Source organism: Saimiri boliviensis, chromosome 12 (genome assembly GCF_048565385.1).
Source record: "Saimiri boliviensis isolate mSaiBol1 chromosome 12, mSaiBol1.pri, whole genome shotgun sequence".
NCBI lineage: Eukaryota > Metazoa > Chordata > Mammalia > Primates > Cebidae > Saimiri > Saimiri boliviensis.
Window position 1 is genome coordinate 103919697 of NC_133460.1, and position 20698 is coordinate 103940394.

At 36.7% G+C, this 20698-nt stretch overlaps 1 protein-coding gene and 1 long non-coding RNA gene across 6 annotated transcripts in view; one reads left to right on the plus strand and one right to left on the minus strand.

Annotated features, from left to right (window-relative positions):
- The window catches only part of TIAL1 (TIA1 cytotoxic granule associated RNA binding protein like 1), a 21355-nt gene continuing 657 nt past the window's right edge, over window positions 1-20698 (minus strand). The window contains exons 2-13 of one of the 5 annotated variants that reach the window (XM_039465148.2): window positions 18173-18234; window positions 12780-12876; window positions 6844-6942; window positions 6555-6609; window positions 6305-6392; window positions 4325-4400; window positions 3195-3303; window positions 2218-2313; window positions 2028-2112; window positions 1659-1782; window positions 1189-1328; window positions 1-391 (exon numbers count right to left, since the gene is read on the minus strand). In XM_039465148.2, the coding sequence (XP_039321082.1) occupies window positions 265-391; window positions 1189-1328; window positions 1659-1782; window positions 2028-2112; window positions 2218-2313; window positions 3195-3303; window positions 4325-4400; window positions 6305-6392; window positions 6555-6609; window positions 6844-6942; window positions 12780-12791 (1011 nt within the window). In that variant the 5' untranslated portion in view covers window positions 12792-12876; window positions 18173-18234 and the 3' untranslated portion in view covers window positions 1-264. The other 4 variants (XM_010332436.3, XM_010332431.3, XM_010332426.3 and 1 more) reach the window with 4 other exon arrangements.
- The window catches only part of LOC141580659 (uncharacterized), a 20885-nt gene continuing 20481 nt past the window's right edge, over window positions 20295-20698 (plus strand). Inside the window, exon 1 of the long non-coding RNA XR_012512947.1 lies at window positions 20295-20398. This is a non-coding gene — a long non-coding RNA (uncharacterized LOC141580659). The remainder of the gene's footprint in view (window positions 20399-20698) is intronic.

A 20698-nucleotide genomic window follows, 5' to 3' on the forward strand; every position in this document is an offset into this window, starting at 1 on the left:
TTGTCTTTATTGACTTTATTTTAGTTTTTGTACACAAAGAAAAATCATGTTCATATCCATCATGAACAAAAACTTAAAAAGGCAGAACTAGAAGACATGTGTCCTTCACCAGAGCAAATCTGTGCTAAAGGTTCCAAACATTTCAATTTTTAAAATAAATATTTTCATTTTCCGATGTCTACTTTCATGTCTTCAGAGTGTCACAGGAAATCGAAGCCTATCATGAATTACAATTTTTTTTTTTTTTTTTTTAAGAGTCCCAGCTCACTGTGTTTGGTAACTTGCCATACCATATCCAGCTTGGTTAGGAGGAGGTATTACAGGGGGAGGAGCTTGTCCTTGGGGAGGCTGAGCACCAAATCCACCCATCCAAGCAGCAGAAGGTGATTGACTTGGAAGAAAAAAAGAAAATCTTCAGCAAACATAAGAAAAAAAAAGAAATCACATATGTATTTACACAAAAATCAAGCAGAGCCTAATCACGAATAGAAAACCAGCAATCAACACACCTAAAGCAAATAAAAAGATCAAATAAACGGTATATGTGTAGAACACATATTCCAGTATTAGTCTTTAGTATTTTTACGATAACCACAATTTAACACAATGATGTCTGAGGAATATCTGCAAACTAATTTTTTAAAAATTGTGAATCATTCAACACATCAACACATAAGAAATGTTAAAAACACAAGTTCATGTTGGGAAAGAGTCTCAAAGGAAGAAATAATAAACATATGGGCTGGCCATGGGCGGGGGAGGGGGGATTACAAAGAAGGAACCCACTCTATCAACAAAGGAAAAAAAAACCAGTTACTTTGTATCACACAAACCTCGTATTTCTCATGCATACTACGTAGACATAAAACCATCAAACTTCTGAATCTATCTAGACAAAGATCTTCCACATGCAAAAACAAAAGTGTATTAGAAATGTAAGTCAAATTCTACCAACTGCTTACAGGGGTCATAGGACACACCAAATGTTTTCCCAAAAACCCCTTTCCACCTAGGTAATGAGAAAATTTCTTAGCCTCACAAATAATATTTTGTTAGATCTGTTTCTATAATGCTCACGCCAAATAGCTCAATGTATATAACTAAAATAGATCCTCCCTAGGAAAACACACTTTTATTTATTTTGTCAGAAACATATGTTTCTATACTGGAAAAACCCAAACAACTTACTCTACTCCAAATCCTTGTTGATTCCATGGTTGCCCGTACACTCCATAAGGCGGTACTTGCCACCCATTTGCCATATACTGTCCATACTGTTGTGGGTTTCCATACACTTGGCTCCACTGGCCCCACTGACTATAGTCGACCTAGAAAAAAGCAAATTACTGTTTCAGGGAACACGTAAGAAACACCGTATATGAAGAAAGAGTGGGAGACAAGGAAGAGAAAAACTAAGTAAGCACCCTTATGTGAATAGGACTCTGTTATTTATCATTGTCTAAGTTTATTGGGGTGGTGACACCTGTGAAAAGAAAGTATTAAGATTCAGTTAATACCGCAAAATAATCAATTTTGAAATACAATCAACTGAAAGTAGCTATATGCTTTGTTTTACTGTTTATTTTACAGAGTTTCCAAAGCTTTTATGTGATATGTAAGATGGAAACCTTAAAGAGTGCTATGAAAAATCGAATTACCTGTTGGAAGTTTTTAGTCATATCAGGAGATTCTTTACCCCAATAGCATTTAACCACATGTCCTTCAATCGTAGTACCGTTCACCGAAACAATGGCATGGGCTGCACTTTCATGGGTTGAAAATCTAAGAAAGAAAAATAATATGGTTTTGTCTTTTATTTTTTAAGAACCTAACACAGTAAATAACATGGAAACTCATTAGTTTATACCTGCAAGTTCGTATTTTTTCTAAAGTACATTAGGTAGGTAGCTTAAATTTCTTTATTGCAAAGAAGCACTAAAATAATAAACACTGATACCCTGGGGAACATAACTGAAAGGAATTAATCAAATATAAGAGTAATAATGACATTGCAAGTACAGTGTTACCTGACAAATGAATAGCCCTTTTCTGGGAAAACTCTTATTTCCATAATTTGTCCAAATGGTGAGAATGTTTGTCTCATAAGCTGATCTATAAACAAAAACATACAAATAAAACATAGCTGATGTACATCATGAAATTCATGCAAACAGTGACGAAGCTCCTCAGAGATGATTAGAAAACCAAACATTGTACCTGTTAACCCAGATGCAATTCCTCCACAGTACACAGTACAATTTTTTGGACTTGACTGGTTTACTACATCTTCAAATCTCAACTGCTTAGTGTTGTCTGTATGCAGAAACAAAACAAAAATGTTGACTGTTATATGGTACTATAAAACTGTCTTTTGTTAAGTACTATATACTACTAAGTTATGCCTCAAGGCCAGGCACGGTGGCTCATGCCTGTAATCCCAGCACTTTGGAAGGCTAAGGTAGATCACCTGAGGTTAGAAATTCGAGACCAGCCTGACCAACATGGTGAAATCCTGTCTCTACTAAAAATACAAAAATTAGCTGGGCGTGGTGGCAGGGGCCTGTATCCCAGCCACTCAGGAGGCTGAAGCAGGAGAATGGCTTGAGCCTAAGAGGCCGAGGTTGCAGTGAGCCAAGATGGAGCCACTGTCCTCCAGGCTAGGGGCCAGAGCAAGACTCTGTCTCAAAAGGAAAAAAAAAAAAAAAAAAAAAGATATGCATCAATGGGAGGAGAAAATACAATTTTTCTTGATGCTATGATTTGATACAGATTTGATCTATAAAATCAGCCGACTATAGACTCAGCTCCAAAAAGACTTATAACACAGCCCAATTATTTTCAGATAACGAAATACAAAATGAAATAATTAGTGTCTTGCAACATTAATTAAATATTAAGTCCAGCCTGGGCAACACAACCAGACCTTGTCTCTATACAAAAATAAAAAATTAGCTGGGCATGGTGGTGTGTGCCTGGAGTCCCAGTTACTTGAGAGGCTGAGGTGAAAGGATCACTTACACCCAGGAGTTTCAGGCTACAGTGAGCTAAGATCACATCACTGCACTCCAGCCTGGTCAACAGAGCAAGACCCTGTCTTTTAAATAAATAAATTAGAAATTCAGACTAGACAAATACATGAGACATAATTTTGTAAGGAATCCGTAATATAAACACACACAGCAAACGTATCTTACTTTCTTGTGTACTTTTAGGTGCCGGTGGTTTACGTGTGGCCCAATTGGTTCTGATTTGACGACCACCCAACCACTGACCTCCCATATGCACAATTGCATTTTCTGCATCCTATGGATAAAAAAGAGAAAGAAAGCACAATCACAAAGAAAATAGTGATATATAAGACTCAGTAAGATGAAATAAAATATCGGCACTTCAGGTCCAATACAAATCAGTAGATGAATGCGCTAAAGATCCTAAACAAAACAAAATTGAACTATTATCAACTAGAAAATGATTTGAACTTGAGTGATTCAATCTAAGCAAAAACAGAATACCCTGGCCTTTTATCTTACCACTTCAATAAAACGTAGATGACCTGTAAGAGGTGGGCAGGTCACTTGAGGTCAGGAGTCCGAGACCAGCCTGGCCAATGTGGTGAAACTGTCTCTACTAAAAATACAAAAATGTGTTGGCGCGTGCCTGTAATCCCAGCTACTTGGGAGGCTGAGGCAGGAGAATCGCTTGAACCCAAGAGGCAGAGGTTGTGGTGAGCTGAGATGGTGCCACTGGACTCCAGTCTGGCGTGACAAAGCAAGACTCCATCTCAAAAAAAAAAAAAAAATCTATTTGCCCACTTTATTATTTAATGTTACAGTTAATGCAAATGCTTATTTTGGTACCTCTTTTAGAAAGAATATATTGAAAAATCAAGATGACTGCTTGAATTTTTATTTACATAATTTGCTATAGCCACTAACGTCTCAATTATAAGTATGAATAATAATTTAAAAGGGAGAGTTAAAATAGACTTTCATGGTTAAAACTGAATATAATTTACCTACCCTCTAAATTCTCAGATTAGTTCATCTGTCCTAGACTTGGGCTTTACTTGTAAATGTATCTGACACCTTTACCAATGTACAAATACAATTTTAATAATCTTCCTTATAGTATAATCATTCTATCTTTTTCTAACTATTTTTGAGTTTGTGAAAGAATGAAATTATACTCTATTATTAAAATTTACATAAAAGTTGTGTTTGCAGTTAACATTCAAGTATATTCAAGTTTCAGATTTGATACGTTAAGTAACTAATGACTAAATTTAGCATTAAAAAATATAACAAATTGAGGTGGAAGAACGTACCAGTTTATTATAAAAAGATACGAAACCATAGCCTTTGGATTTTCCAGTTGCCATGTCTTTAACTACCCGGGCATCCCTGCGAAAAGAAGCACAGCTAAATGAGGGAAGTAAGAGTCACCCTCGAAATAAAAACTAAAAGGAACCACACACACTGTATTGTGAGCATTTTTAAAATAAAATTCCAGTTAGCCCTAATTAACTACAACCATTCCTGAACTCTCCCTAATGCTTCTTTACCTGTTAGAAAAAAGCAGTAGGACAAAAACATGTAATAAACATGCAACCTAATCAAATAGCCTGTGCTTTCTAAACTAAATGCTCAAATTTGAAGATTAATAGGAACAACAGTTTCCTTTTATAATATTCTATTTACTAGTGTCCTATAAGGTTTACTGATTCTATAAATTACTGTAACAATACTAACTACTTTACCATGCAATCTCTAAATAGTTAAATGTCTTCTGCCTAGTGATACAAAATATATGAAATATTAAAAAATTGAAAAAGAGGAAAAAATAGGAATTAAAAAGGCATACATGGCCTGTTAACAGATTTCTTTATTTTTCTTGGTCAATTCTCTACCATCATTTTGGAGTTTGGGCAGCTGTAAATTTTGAAAAATTGACATTTTCAGAAATTTAAGAAAGGAGAATAAAAAACTAACAACAATGCTAAGCACACCAGTACGAAAACAACAAATTTACACAGAAATTTTAGTGAGTAAGTTAAATGATTGGAAATATAGAACTCCACTGAATATAGAATGTTAAAATGTAAATACTAAAATATGTATATATAAATAATGTATAATAAGAATAAATAGAAATGAGAAAAAAAATCTACAACTGAGTTCCAGTGTGCACAGTTCCTTGCAGTTAGCCTTCAAGATCCTGTCCATTCTTATGAGCAATTCTGCAAAATAACCAGAATGCTATTACTTTTAATTGTGACTTGGACTTAAGAAAAACTGCAGGTCTCAGGTATAAATAAAGATTGAAAAACAGCAACCTGTATTATTTTTATATTGATTTTTTTAAATAGTACTACTTACCACATTTAGATTAAAAAGCAAAGCAAATATCAAAACAGAAAGTTAAGAATTAAATATTTTAAAGAAATTAAATCTATAGAACAACAAATTGTAAAGAGAAATTGTTGTTCTTAGTTGAAACATTCTCCTGTAAAGCAGCACTAAAACGTTTAATTTAAATCTACAGGAAATATACAAAATAAACTGATTTTAATCAGAAAGCTAAATTATGATAAACATTTTCTAGAACTCATAACCATTTTGTTTTCCAATATATTTTTTACCAAGTAACAACAGTAACTGAGCATAAATATTGTTAAAAATCAAACCACATTTGCCTCTTAACTAGAATCAAATATCACTAACAAAAAACATCTACTAATTAATCCCACATTTATGACTCATATATTGAAACATTTTAATAATATAATAGCACTTTTCATTTACAGCTAAAATATCAAAACACATTTATCATAATAAAACATGAACATTTTCAATTTAACCACAATATATCCACGGATTTACCTACTTTCCCCCATTTATAAATTCTTCCTATAAAAGTTATTAAACTCTTACACAGTATAAATCACATTTACTTTTGATTAATTCATTACCCTTAACCACCAAATTTTGAAAACATATGACAAAAAGCTAGACTTTCTAAGTTTTACCATTCAAACATCTGCTTCAAAGATAACAAACAGAATCACTTAAAAATTTTTAACATATTATACACAAGATTAGATGAAAACAAGACCCCAAGACACTGAAATGACATTAACATTTTCAACAACATCCACTACTCAAAAAACAAACCAAAAATAAAAATAAAAAATAACAACAAAACAAAGTCATACTAACTAGAGAAAGAAAATCTTAATTCAATTACAAGTTAATCATATACAATTCTGCCTATCACTACTGAGTGTAGTACTGATTATGATACTTACGATATTTTACCAAAAGGGGCAAATGCTGATTTGATATCTTCTGTTGTAATTTCTGGACTCAAATCCCCAACAAACACATGGAAGTGATCTGAAATCAGAGCATTTGGTAATCAAATACTTAAGAAATCAGCTACTAAAATCTTTTTAAGGCAACTCTAGAGGCGGGGGGAAAAAAACCCTATTTAAGCTGGTAATGCTTCCAGGATCATTTCAGAACTCTTCCACAGTAAAATGCAGCAGGAGTACTTACTGGAAGTATCTTTTTTCTGGCTACTTGGTGTGGTTGCCCAGTTTACTTTGACCTCCTAAAAATAAAGATTATATTTAATAAAATTATTAGGCATGTCATGAGTTATAACACTTACCACTTATTAAATCATTTATCAAGCAGGGTTATTTTTGTAAAAGCACTAAGCTGAAAAAAGCAAAACCATCACTCAGCAGTTGAATATCTGTCCAAAAATTTGCCTAGAAAGAATACAAACTAGTTTGACATGCAAATATATGTATCGTAAGGTGCCATCATCCTATTATCTTACCTTTCCCAAAATTTTTCTCCCATTCATAGCAGCTAATGCAGCAGCTGCATCTCTGTGTTCATAAAATTCCACAAAGCAATATGGGTCATTGCTTGTATGCTGCAAAACAGAAAATCCAACAGAAGAGTTGACCCTTCTGCTATCGGGTTGCTGAGAAGAAAATCCAGGAAAAAACATTACTGATAGTGAGGAATGTACAAGGTGAGACTGCATAAGCTTATGAAAGCCTAACACTTTTAAAATAAGATTTAAAGCTAAACCTGAGGTTGCACCTCAGAATACTGTTGAGCTCAAACGGAACTATAAAAGCAGCTGAAGAATCCTGAGCATTGGTATTAAATGAAAGTAAAGAATTCTGGTGAAGTATGTTAAATATAAAATAGAAGCTTGTATTAAACCAAACCAAATCTCAAACTCAGATTTGACGAGGACCGCTTCTTACCACTGTTTTCCTTCTCCAACGTGATTTCTCAAATATGTTCTACTTATGCATCATAATCCTCCGCAAGCAGTATCCCAGGATACAGAAATCCAAAATGAACCAACCTGATAAAACTACTCCTGATCAAAATTAGGATCAATACTACAAATGATGGAATTTTATAGTGCTACAAAGACTGCATTTTATTGATTTCTTTTCTGGATATGAAAATAATAAAAATAAAAACAGGAAAATTTGAGATTTATAACCAGCTCTGAAATGAATTCCCTATCTTCCAAAATAGTCTAATGTACTGAAGATTCTATATACTTTAAATTTGGTCTTCCAAAGATCAGAGAAACAACAGCAGTGACCAAGAAAACAGGTTCTGAAAATGTATCTCAATAAAATATTCCAAGACAAAGCTACAATTTTACATCATAAAACACCATATAAAAAAATCTATATTAAATATATTCTGCAACCCTGTGCTTGACAGTTGCCTAAAACACATGTATAAAAATGTGAAGGTAGTACTACCTAAGCTATAGCAACATTCTCACCTAACAACCAAACTGGAAACAAATTTCTATGAAATTGCAACCTATACTGAATAGCTGAACAACTGTACAAATATATATTTTTATGTAAGGCCAAAAACATTCATCATCATTCAATGTAAAATGCCCTATAAGAATAATATTTAAAATGTGGAATTCTAGTTGGACTTACAAGGGATAAATAAACCAGATAAAGATCTTTTCAACAACCACTGATTTTCATTCCAGGAAAATTTTAGAAGAAAAATCCAAAATAAGGCATCTAAACAATAGTGGCAAAGCAACCAGAAGGCATTTCCTTGAGGTAAAAAAAAGTGGGATCATTAACACTGACAACAAAACTATGGGCTCTCACATAAAATCCTATTGCTGTAGCCAAGTGAATGCTGTTCTTAAGAGGTAAAGTAAGGAAATGAGGGAAGACTTCAAATTAAAACACACATTTAAATTCCTCTTGTAAAACAGTTAGTACCTTTACCACAAATATTCATTGAAGAAAGAACATCAAAATAAATAACCTAATATTGTGCTAGCTAAGTTTTCCTTTCACTCCTATCTCTTTTGCCCCAATGGTCTCTAAGGAAAACACTGATAATCACAGCAAAACATACAGAGGTCCAATAGTAGATCTATGATAATCCCATACACTTTAGGAAACGAATCTACTCATGAATACCGATTTCAAATCTATCTAATAGTAGGCCAGCTCCCAATCAACGCATGCACATGCATGTATATATACACATATATTCACTGGTATCACATATTTTATAGATTCACATCACACTGCATTTCATCTAATTTAAGACACCACTGATTTCTCTAAGTCACACCCCAACTGTCAGATATTAAAATTCTAAAAAAATTTGCCTTAGAATCAATAATACATGTGTATTATACAAGGAAAGCTAGAAACTATGATAAACAACCTAAAGTTTAAAAAAAAAAACCCATAAAACTAAGCGGGGGGAGAAGGATTTTTCACATACTGACATGAAATTTATGAAAAAAAAAATAGCTGCTGGATACTTTGTACTAGAGTATATACCCTTTGGAAGCTTCTTATTTATACCACCAAAATGACATTCTAAAAATCAATTATGGGCTGGGTGTAGTGGCTCATGCCTGTAATCCCAGCACTTTAGGAGGCCCAGGCAGGTGGATCACTTGAGGTCCGAAGTTCGAGATCAGCCTGATCAACATGGTAAAACCGCATCCCTACCAAAAAATACAAAAATTAGCCGGGTGTGGTGGTAGGCACCTGTAATCCCAGCTACTCAGGAGGCTGAGGCAGCAGAATCGCTTGAAGCTGGGAGGCAGAGGTTGCAGTCAGCCAAGATTGTGCCACTGCATTCCAGCCTGAGCAACAGAGCCAGAATCTGTCTCAAAAAACAAAAACAAACAAACAAAAATCAGCCAGGCACAGTGGTTCACAAGGTCAGGAGATGGAGACCATCCTGGCCAACATGGTGAAATCCCGTCTCTACTAAAAACACACAAAAAAATTAGTCAGGCAGGGTTGCGCACACTATAGTCCCAGCTACTCAGGAGGCTGAGGCAGGAGAATCGCTTGAACCTGTGAGGCAGAGGCTGCAGTGAGCCGAGATCACACCACTGCACTCCAGCTTGGGCGACAGAGCGAGACTCCATCTCAAAAAAAAAAAAAAAAAAAATCAATTATGGCTGGATGAGGTGGCTTATGCCTATAATCTCAGCACTTTGGGAGGATGAGGCAGGAAGATCACTTGAGCCTAAGAGTTCAGGACCAGCCTGGGCAATACAGTGATACCAGTCTCTACAAAAAAATTAAAAAGTTAACTAGGTGTGGTGATGCTGTCCCAGCTACTTGGGAGACTGAGGTGGGAGGATCGCTTGAAGAACCCGGGAGTTGGAGGCTTCAGTGAGCCATGATGGCACCACTGCACTCCAGCCTGATGACAGAGTGAGACTCTGTCTCTTAAAAAAAAAAAAAAATCAATTATGTTCCTACCTTAGTGTTGTCACCAATTTTTGTTGGATGACATAAACGTTAAGACAGAGAAATATGAGACTTTATAAGTTCAAATCTAGAGTTCTAGAATATGAATGTTATGAAAATTCACTGAGTCCCTCTACCTGTCAAATGGCTGTATGTACACATGGGTTTAAAAAATACTGTTAAAATAAATCTTCATCAAATGTTTCTCAAAAATTTTCTAGTGACACTTTCTCACAACCTGTTCTCTCGTAAACCTACTTCTGTCAGCTTCCAAGACAACCATGCCATTGAAACTGCATTTTGAGCTGAACAATGACCTCTCTGCCACCTGGGTGATCCCCTTTCCATCCTAATCCTGACTTCTAAGCAGAATCCACAACAGCTGAACACCATCCTCTTTAAATATTCTCTTTTCTCTGAATCCTACCACACTCTTCAGTTTTCCTGTTTTCTCACTGTAGGATCTTTCCCCCTTTACTCAAACTCCAATAATTGTTGAGCTGGTCCAGGGCTCAGACCTCACAGCCTCTGCTCTTCTCATTCTCTCTACATGAACTCATCTAGCCCCATGGCTTCAAATACCACTGCAAGCTTCAGCACTGGTCTCTCCTGAGTTCCAAACTACTTTATCCGACTGCCTAATCTAATGTCCACTGCAATGTCTAATTCATGTCCTAAATCTAACATTGCCAAAACATAACTCCTGATTCCCACCACTCCCCATGGTGACATCCATCCTATCACCCCCATTTCAGCAAATAAATAGCATTATCACCTATACAACTGCATGAACATAAATCTTAGGTTATTTCCTCATTTCGTTCTTTCCCTATGTCCCACAGCCAATCCAGTCCTATCAATTCTACCTCCAAAATATATTGCAAACCCATCAACCTCTGTCCTTATCTTGACTTTGGCTAGCACTTTTGAGAACAAGCTTCCACCATACCTAACCCAGACTAGTAAAGTAAATCCAGATGGTTTTTCTCCTTCTGCTCTTGCCTGCTACAATCCATTCTCCATGTAAGAGTCATTCTCTACATAGAGTAACAAGCTTAAAAATGCAAACCATGGCACCTCATCCCCTTGCTTAAGCTCCTCCAATGGTCTGCCACGGCAACCAGAGTAAAACCTAAACTCTGTCACGGCCCATAATGCCCTATAATCCAGAATACTGCTGTTAGGCTCATTTCCCATCACCCCCTCCCCATCCCTCACCAGACTGCAGCCATCCTGGTCTTTGATTCCACACACACAAGTTCATTACTAACTCAAGACCTTTGTATTTGCTGTTTCCTGTGCCTCCAGCTCTTGCCATACATAGCACCACCTAGTTACTCATCTCAGCTCAAATGTAGAGAATGACTGTTACATGGAGAATGGATTGTAGCAGACAAGATATAGCACCAATAGCAGTCATTACAGAACTCTGTTTTATTCTTTTCATGGCTCACATCCCTATTTGCTTGGGGAACTCATTTGGTTGTCTCTCCATTATATCTCCAGTACCTTGTATACTGCCTAGTGCAAAGGAAATTTTTGATCGATGAAAACACAAATAAATAATTAAAGGCAGGAAGAAAGAATATAATACACCAGAACAAAATGATGATTGTCATTAGTTCGGAAAGACAATCAAAAGGCCAATGCACTTTAAAGGTTTTTTTTTTTTTTTGAGACAGAGTTTTGCTCTTGTTACCCAGGCTGGAGTACAATGGCGCGATCTCGGCTCACCGCAACCTCCGCCTCCTGGGTTCAGGCAATTCTCCTGCCTCAACTTCCTGAGTAGCTGGGATTACAGGCACGTGCCACCATGCCCAGCTAATTTTTTGTATTTTTAGTAGAGACAGGGTTTCACTATGTTGACCAGGATGGTCTCGATCTCTTGACCTTGTGATCCACCTGCCTCGGCCTCCCAAAGTGCTGAGATTATAGGCGTGAGCCATCGTGCCCAGCCCCATTTTAAAGGTTTTTAATTCTCCATTTCAGGATAAAACAAACTCCTCAGCGCAGTTTCTAGCCCTTTCCAAACACTCCTGACGTTCTCTTATAACTAATCCCATTTTCAACTACAACCATGCTATGGGTTCTAGTTTTTCCTCTCTCAAGCACTTCTGCTCTGTCTCCCAGCCTGGATCAAAGCTCCCTGTATTTGGAATCCCTTCTTCCCCAACTCCTTTCTAGCTGGTATGTACTACTCTCCTTTTAGGTTTCCGCCTAGGCAGTGATTCCCCCCAAGAAGCTGCTTGCTGACCCAAGGCTGCACTAGATACCCATTTGCTCCCAGAGCACTTTATGTTATCGTCTTCTAGGGCATTTATTACCCTGTATTCTAAGTGCCTGCTAACTCCTTTGTCTCCCTACTAGACTGTAAAATTCTGTGGACCAAGGAACCATCTTTATTCACCAGTGTATCTCTAGCACTTACTGTATTATCTGGTACACAGTAAATAGTCCAAAAATAAAAAAGAAAAGTTGATCAATGAACAAAAAGACAAGGAAGAAAAACCTAAAACATGACTCATGGACACTGCTACAGTCTTAAGCAGGAAGTATAAAAAGGTAAGTATTTGCTACAGACACGAGAGGAACGGCACTGCACATACACACATAATAACCTCGTGTTCTCGTACATGAATGTATACTGCCCAAATCATTAACATTCTTATTGGAATTGTATAAAATACTTTCCAGTTCTTCACCACTCTAAAATGAGTTCTAATAACTTTCTAAAAGTAGAATCACTTGAAGATAACCACACCATGAAGAACGACTGTTTGAGATTAACAGCACAGAAACTTTGCCCTCTCAAATAAAACTCCATTCTAAGCCTAGTGTGCCAGCCAAATCAAAGTAGTAAGTCAACACAACACAAATCTCTCCACCAGAATAACCTGAGGCTTAAAATGAAATTTTAAAATCATGATAATCAACTCATCATGCTAGTCGACAGCACGTGTAACTGGGAAGATCTTACCTCTGTTATCATTTTACAGCTTTTACAGGGTCCAATCTGACTGAATAACTGAAGTATAAGGACTTCTGTCACATCTCTGGAAAGGTTACCTACGTATCTGCACAAGAAAAAAACACATTATCAGCAATTTTCCTTTAGCTCTGGCTCTAATGTGTTATCATTTAATTCATCACCTTTTATTTATTTATTTATTTATTTATTTTTTCAGACGGAGTTTTGTTCTTGTTGCCCAGGCTGAAGTGCAATGGCACGATCTTGCCTCACTGCAACCTCCGACTCCCAGGTTCAAGCGATTCTTCTGTCACAGTCTCCAGAGTAGCTGGGATTACAGGCACATGCCACCACGTCCAGCTAAATTTTTGTATTTTTAGTAGAGACAGGGTCTTATCATATTGGTCAGGCTGGTCTCAAACTCCTGACACCTCAGGTGATCAGCCTGCCTCTGCCTCCCAAAGCGCTGGGATTACAGGCTTGAGCCACTGCACCCAGCCACCTTTTATTTCATTTTAACTTCCTCTATTTTCAATAAAATTTCTCCAGTTAAACCTGATCCTATGAAAGTAAGATTAACCCTTATTTAGGAAAGCAACAATTATTCTTAGGCCACTAAAATACCACTTTGAAAAACATTTAAAGAACAAATCAATGTGCTCTTGATACAATAATATGCTCAATGGCATATTATTCTGTACCCTGGATATCATTTTTGCAACTTACTCTAGTTGTTAAAATTTTAAACCAGTCTCAAGATAACTACAATTTCTAATTCAAAATAATTTATAACACACGCACACACAAAAATATAATACTAATTCATTAAAACATCTGATTGTAATAGGATATTAAACATAAAGTGAGTTTATCTTAGATTCCCAACCAAAGCAATTACATGAACAAAGAACAGAATTAGAGTAAAGTTACAGTAGAACACACAGCGGGTGGAAGGGTTTTTGTTGTTTTGTTTTTGGCTAAAAGTCAGATTATTAGCAATGTTGTCTTCACTGTTTCATTTTAGGAGAGCAGGGTAAAATAATAAAATTCTCTAGTCTAAAATGTATCAAAATCAACAACAACAACAAATATGCACAAACATATTTTTGAGATGGAGTCTCACTCTGTCACCCAGGCTGGAGTACTGTGGAAAGATTTGGGTTCACTGCAACCTCTGCCTCCTGGGTTCAAGCAATTCTCATGCCTCAGCCTCCCAGGTAGCTGGGACTATAGGCACATGCCACCACGCCTGGCTAATTTTTGTATTTTCAGCAGAGATAGGGTTTCGCCATGTTGGCCAGGCTGGTCTAGAACTCCTATCTTGAGTGATCCACCCACCTGGGCCTTCCAAAGTGCTAGAATTAGAGGCATGAGCCACCATGCTCAGCCAACAAAATATATCTTAATGTAGATAAAAAAGCAAATACAAATATTTCTTAAGAAATTCAGAGAAAGATTAAGACAAATCCAGGCATACTTTTGACTGTGGACATTTAAAAATTTATTTATTTTTTTTTTTTTTTGTTTTTTTTTTCTAATCACAAACTGAACGTACATGTTTCATGTAAACAATTTTAAATACAGGTAAGTTTAAAAAAGAAAAGAAAAAAAAGGCTATGTCACCACGAAGAGATGACCACCTTGGTTTATGTCTTGTACTATCAATTTATCTTAATTTGTCACAATAAATTGCCAAACAAGTCTTTCTGTTATTCTATGCATAATTCCTCAAATTTGCATCTGTCATGAACAACTTTATAAACCAAACAGTATCTGTAAAATTTCACAAAGTTTATTCCGGAGAGTAAATTTCTTTTTCTAATTGTAATATATAACATCTGGAAACTGAGTATTAAGACCAAAATAAGACCTGCAACATGATTGTCACATTAAATACACAGTGTGCTTTAAGATGGAATACTCAAAGGGAAAACAGACAAAGAAAACTTAGGTTAAGTAAAAAACTGTAAAGATCCAATTAAGAATTAGTAGCTGGCCGGGCGTGGTGGCTCACGCCTATAATCCAAGCACTTCGGAGGCCAAGGCAGGCGGATCACCTGAGGTCCGGAGTTCAAGACTAGCCTGACCAACATGGTGAAACCCCATCTTAAAAAAAAAAAAAATTAGTAGCAAGTTTCCAGTTAATAATTTTATTGCAATGAATACTAATAGCTTTAGTGTACCTGCTCTAAAATTGAAACTCACATCCAATGTTACTTAAATAGAAGACTAAACAAGTGACAAACTGGTTTAGGTCCACTATGACATCATTTCCTCGTCATTAAAGAGCTAACCCATCAGCAGGCTAATGCAGGGATATACTTTTCACAGCAGGGGAAAAGTTTATTGGATTATGAAACAGCCATAGACTGCTTGCCTCTTCTTAATTCACAGGGGTTTGTGAGCCTGTATCTCTAAAATGGTTTCTTTTTATACAGAGTAGACCTATCTGTAAGAAAAATGAACATGTGATCTTGAGCTTCTAAATATGCTCCTTGCCTAAAGAGCTAGTTAGCTCATTTCTAAGAGAAAAGAATAAATAAAACTGATTTTCACATATTGAAGCTAGCAAGTAACAAAATTAAAATTGAATTATCATTTTAATATAACACATTTTAAATGATTTAAACAGTTTTAAATTTGCATTACTGTTTGAACATTGATTTCTTCAGGAAAAACTGTATGGGCATTAATTACCTTCTGTATTTAATAGTCACAATAAAAGCTGTCACTACGTAATAAAATCTTTATTCTGATGGGCATGGTGGTTCACACCTATAATCCTAGCACTCTGGGAGGCTGAGGCAGGTGGATCACTTGAGGTCAGGAGTTTAAGACTAGCCTGGCCAACATGGTGAAACCCCATCTCTACTAAACATACACAACATTAGCCAAGCATGGTGGTGGGTGCCTGTAATCCCAGTTACTTGGGAGGCTGAGGCAGGAGAATTGCTTGAACCCAGGAGGCAGAGGTTGCAGTGAGCTGAGATCACACCATTGCACTCAAGCCTGGGCAGCAAGAGTGAAACTCCATCTGTTAAAAAAATCATCATCATCATCATCATCATCATCTTTATTCCAAGTCAACCTATTTCCTGTCATTTATAGATCTTGAAGAATTTCTAGAGGCATGTTTAGATACGTTAATTTACATTTCTAGCACTGAAGTCAAAGATGAAAATGTTAATATCTAAGTTCAGAATGTCATGATTTATTTAAAAATCCAGTGCTGGTTGGGTGCAGAGGCTCATGCCTATAATCCAGCACTTTGGGAGGTCAAGGTGGGGGAGGATCACAAGGTCAGGAGTTTGAGACCAGCCTGACCAACATGGTAAAATCCCGTCTCTATTAAAAATACAAAAAATTAGCTGGGCATGGTGGCACCCATCCATAATCTCAGCTACTCGGGATGCTGAGGGAGGAGAATCGCTTGAACCCAGGAGGTAGAGGTTGCAGTGAGCCAAGATGGTGCCATTGCACTCCAGCCTGGGCGATAGAGCGAAACTCCATCTCAAAAAAAAAAAAAAAAAAAAAAAAATCATGTTAAGGTTTCCTATTTTTCAAATTATCTCCACTAAAAAAGTGTTAAGCAGCAAGCTAAATTTCAAAAACTAACATATAAGGCCTTCCATAACAATACATACAATATCTTAATTTACCAGGATTAAAAGGCCGTGATTCACTATATAATTTCGCCTTTTACCCAAATTTCAGACTGCCTTTTCTTTTACTGAGTTCTTGTATCCAAATTTCAGACTGCCTTTTCATTTACATGTGCTTTCATGCATCATAATACTTAAGAAAGACATACTGTATAGCTTTTAAAGTAATGCTCGATTCTGTTTTATGTACCTTTATATTATCATAAAATAATCTATCCCAAAGTATATACTAACAAAAATATTTAAGACAAAGTTCAATGCCTGACCTAGTAAGATAATCTCTTGGTAGTTCAATGAAATGATATCTTTATTCTTTCCAAATTATAGTTTCTACACTTCACTTTCTTTCTGCTCTGGTTATGAAGTAATCAACCTATTCTAAAGTTCAATGTCTTTAAGTATATAATTTCTACCTAAAGAACATACACAAAATAACAGAAAAAAAGACAAATGGCTCCAGTTTTTGTATTGAGAGTTCAATTCAAAGAGTAAACCACTTAGGAAATTCCAAAATGACTTTTAATTCAAGGAAAAAATTTAAAAGAGGCATACCTTAGAGTCTATTTTGTCTTCTAAGAACAGGAACTGTAGGAACTGAAGCATTAAAAACTGAAAATGACACCTTTATCCCTAACATCGGGGTTAAAATCCAATTTGAAACTAGAAACTTAGCAGTTTCACAGTAGGCAGAGGTTCACATTGCCAAACTACTTCCTGTGTCCAACTGGGCAGAATTTTAAGTTAAGAATATCATGCCTTTCAGAAGACTAATGACACTTTTTCAACACTGAATGTGCTCTCACTCTGAAAAGAGTAGCCCTACCAAGGCTGAAATTATCAGCACTTTCACACAAAATACTACAGCTAAATTTTCATAAAAGTAACAGTTTTGCTTTTGTTCTTGACAAGTCCTATACAAGAAGAGATTTTGCAATAATATCCTTCAATAGATCTCTAATTAATTATTTTATTTGTCAGTACAGTATTTCAGTATTTCATTTTAGGAAGGAGGAGTGATGGAAGATAGCTGCAGGAGGTACAACTAAATTGACCAACTATATATACGAGATAGTCACACACACACACACTCTCACTCTCTCACTTTAAATAAACAGAATATGATTAAGTTGAATTTGAGGGGCTTGATGATAGCCACAGTATAGCCAAATCCATGGTATAGCCAGTCAATTTTGTAACATTTTATAGAATTTTCTTCTCCTTTGCTCTTAGATGTTCAGATTATACTCTAAATCATTAGCTTATTTCCAGAAGAAAGAATAGTGTTAAAGGAAGGGATTACATAACATGGTTTTATACCAATTCCTAGTAATTTTGGAGCCTCAGATAGATGAAGAAACTAAAATAGCTACAATGAAACACTATTACAATTTAGTGTCATATTGTAGATTCAGATATACCATGGATCAAATCACTGCACTACAAAGCTACACACAACCCAGCCCTGAAACGTGTGTCCGACAAGGCAGGTGTCAGGCAGTCCAGTTCCAACACCGGTATTACACAGCATGATCCTGTTTGTTTTTTTAGATCACAAGTTACTCAATACATAATACCCCAAAATAAATGTCAAATGAGAATGAAGAACGTCAGAAAACAGACCTTTAAAGCAACTATATGACAAACAGAAATTTAGGCTCAACATCAAAGCAATTCTATGCCAGTTTAAATACCATCAAATTAATAAGTAATACTGTAGGTAATGAATATTTAAAGACCTACCTAGGCTATAAACACCATATTGTTTTCTGAAGATAGAACCATATGTCTTAGCTTGTGTGTGTCTGCAGGAAAAAAACCTCACTAGTAACACACAGGCATCTTAAGGAAACATTTAAGATAAGCTTTGTTAAGAATACATTCTTTTAAAACATACTGGCCACTTGAAAAACCTAATCCATAGCTCACAATGCAAAATATAAGATCTCCATAAACAAAATAAAATCCTACTAGATATCAACCCCTAAAATCACATTCAAAGTTTTCATGTTACTTGTATCTAACAGAACCTTTTAAGAACATGTAAAACGTACACTTAGAAAAACTACTATGCATTATTTGTATTAAACGCTATTAAAAATCCCAATTGTGAAACATTTGCTTTTATCTCAAGATTTTACATTTGAAGGTTTTAAAAAATATATAAAAAGCAACAGACTGCACCACTTGTGACAATGTCTGCCTACAATCTTAGTTCAACCAGGACTTTTAAAAAAGAACTTAATACTAATTTAATGAAAGAAGTACAATCTTTGTAAAAATATTGAGTACCTCTTATGTTCCAGGCAGTGAACTAAGTGCTGCAGGGGTAAGACCTAGGAAGATGTAGCAGTCCTTGTCTTAAAAAAAAAAAAAAAAAAAAAAAAAAGTCCCCATTGAAAAGAGAGAAGGAAAAAGGAAGACAGAATAGCAAACATGTACTGACATACAAGAACAACAGAGCTTAAGATGTTTATTCATTCATATGAACACGTCACAGTTTTAGAGAACTGTAAACATAGACAACTGTGTTTCAAAGAAAGAACAAGAGATTAGAGAAGGTAGAGGTAGGAAATAAGTTACAAAGAAGTTAGCTTATTAGTCTCCTGGACAAAGCCTGATAGGGATGAAGACAAGGCAAGGATAAAAGACATTGAAAAAGCACATTCTTTGGCACTACAAAACCAGAGGTTCCTCTCGGTAAGGAACAGATAGACACGGAAAACCAGACCCCTGCCATGAGTATTCGTCAATCATTCAGTATGTGATGATGACATTTCAGATGTTTAGATACAATGTAACTTTTATTTTTGTTAAGCACGTTAGCTAGTCTTTTAAGTCTAGCTTTCCCAGATGCTTACATCAAAGTACACATTGCTAACTCAACACCAAGCCTTGGCTTCAACAGATGTTGAAGGACAAATTTCAAGTGTGTCCCAATTCTTTCTTCTAGGGAGAGAAGGCAGAAATGGAAGACAACACAAAACACAAATTTAGGCGTTCTATTTATTAAGCAGGCGTTTCATTCAGTTGGCCTCAAATTCTCAAAACAGGGTAGATGCTTTAGTGAGACGTTAGAGAACAGAGTTATTCCTGTACAAGGCCACAAAAAAAAATCTCTATCAATATTGAACACCTATCTTTTTTACTGAGCATCTTTTCGTTGGTAGGAGTGAAGAGATGTGAAGCTAGTCAAACTAGATGAAAGTGGAGCACCCATGCACCTTCATCTATTCCCTAAAAAGTAATTTTCCCGTCAGACAGCAGAGCCAAGTGGACTATGATCCCATGATACCAGGAGAGGCAAGAGAAACAAAGCAGTGATTTGACTCCTTGGTACTCAAGGCAGGAGTGCTGAGCCTGGAGAGGCCGGGAAATTGAGGGTGCCCAATGTAAACATTTAACTAAAAATTACTCAGACTTTAAAAAAATGCAGAAGAAAATAGTGCCACACTATCCAGAAAAGAATGCAAATGCTGAGTCATCACTCTTCATTGGGAAAGGAAGGAAACCAGAATTAAGTGGCTGGAAGATGGAATTCATTCATTAGATTGGGCTTCAGGTAAAAAGCAACAGCAAGACAGGAGAAAAAGCGTTCAGAAGACACACATCTAATAGCGGATGAAGACATAATTTTAGCCAACTCTGAAGGTTTCGATGCACAAACAGATTAGGAAGAGGCAACACCAAGAGAGCAAAAGGAGTTTAACAACTGGTTGTCAGTTTAGCGTAGGGAGCGCTCAAAGTAAACTTCTTTATCTAAGAAGAGAAAGATGCTCGGGCAGCAAAAGGTATCCCTTATGCACTTCAAAAGTAGCGGGCGCTAGGCGGGTGTTTCTGACAGTGTGGGCGGGGGCACGTGGGGCAGAAAGAGAGAAGGGGCTTGAGTGGTGGAAGAGTGTCCTGCTTCCTCCGAGAGCTTAGCTGGGAAGAAGAGCCGGGAGCGACTGGAGCTGAGACGTGGAAGGGGTGAGTACTAATTCCTCCCGGCCCACCCCATCCCTATCCCACCCCCGCCAGGCCCTTCCCCCGTGGGGACCCGCAGCTCCAGGCCCAGCCCCAGGCGTCCAACGCGGAGTGGGTGCAGGAGCTCTCCTGGGCCTGACAGCTTCAGCCGTGCAGAAACCCGGCCTAGGGAGGGTGTGCAAAGAAGGGCGCCAGAGAGAAGGGTCGAGATAAGCCCCAGACCCCAGGAAGTGACTGTATTTGGGGGAAGGGAGGATTTCCTTCCCAAGGAAAAGGGGACAGATGAGGAATGCACTCCGCGTC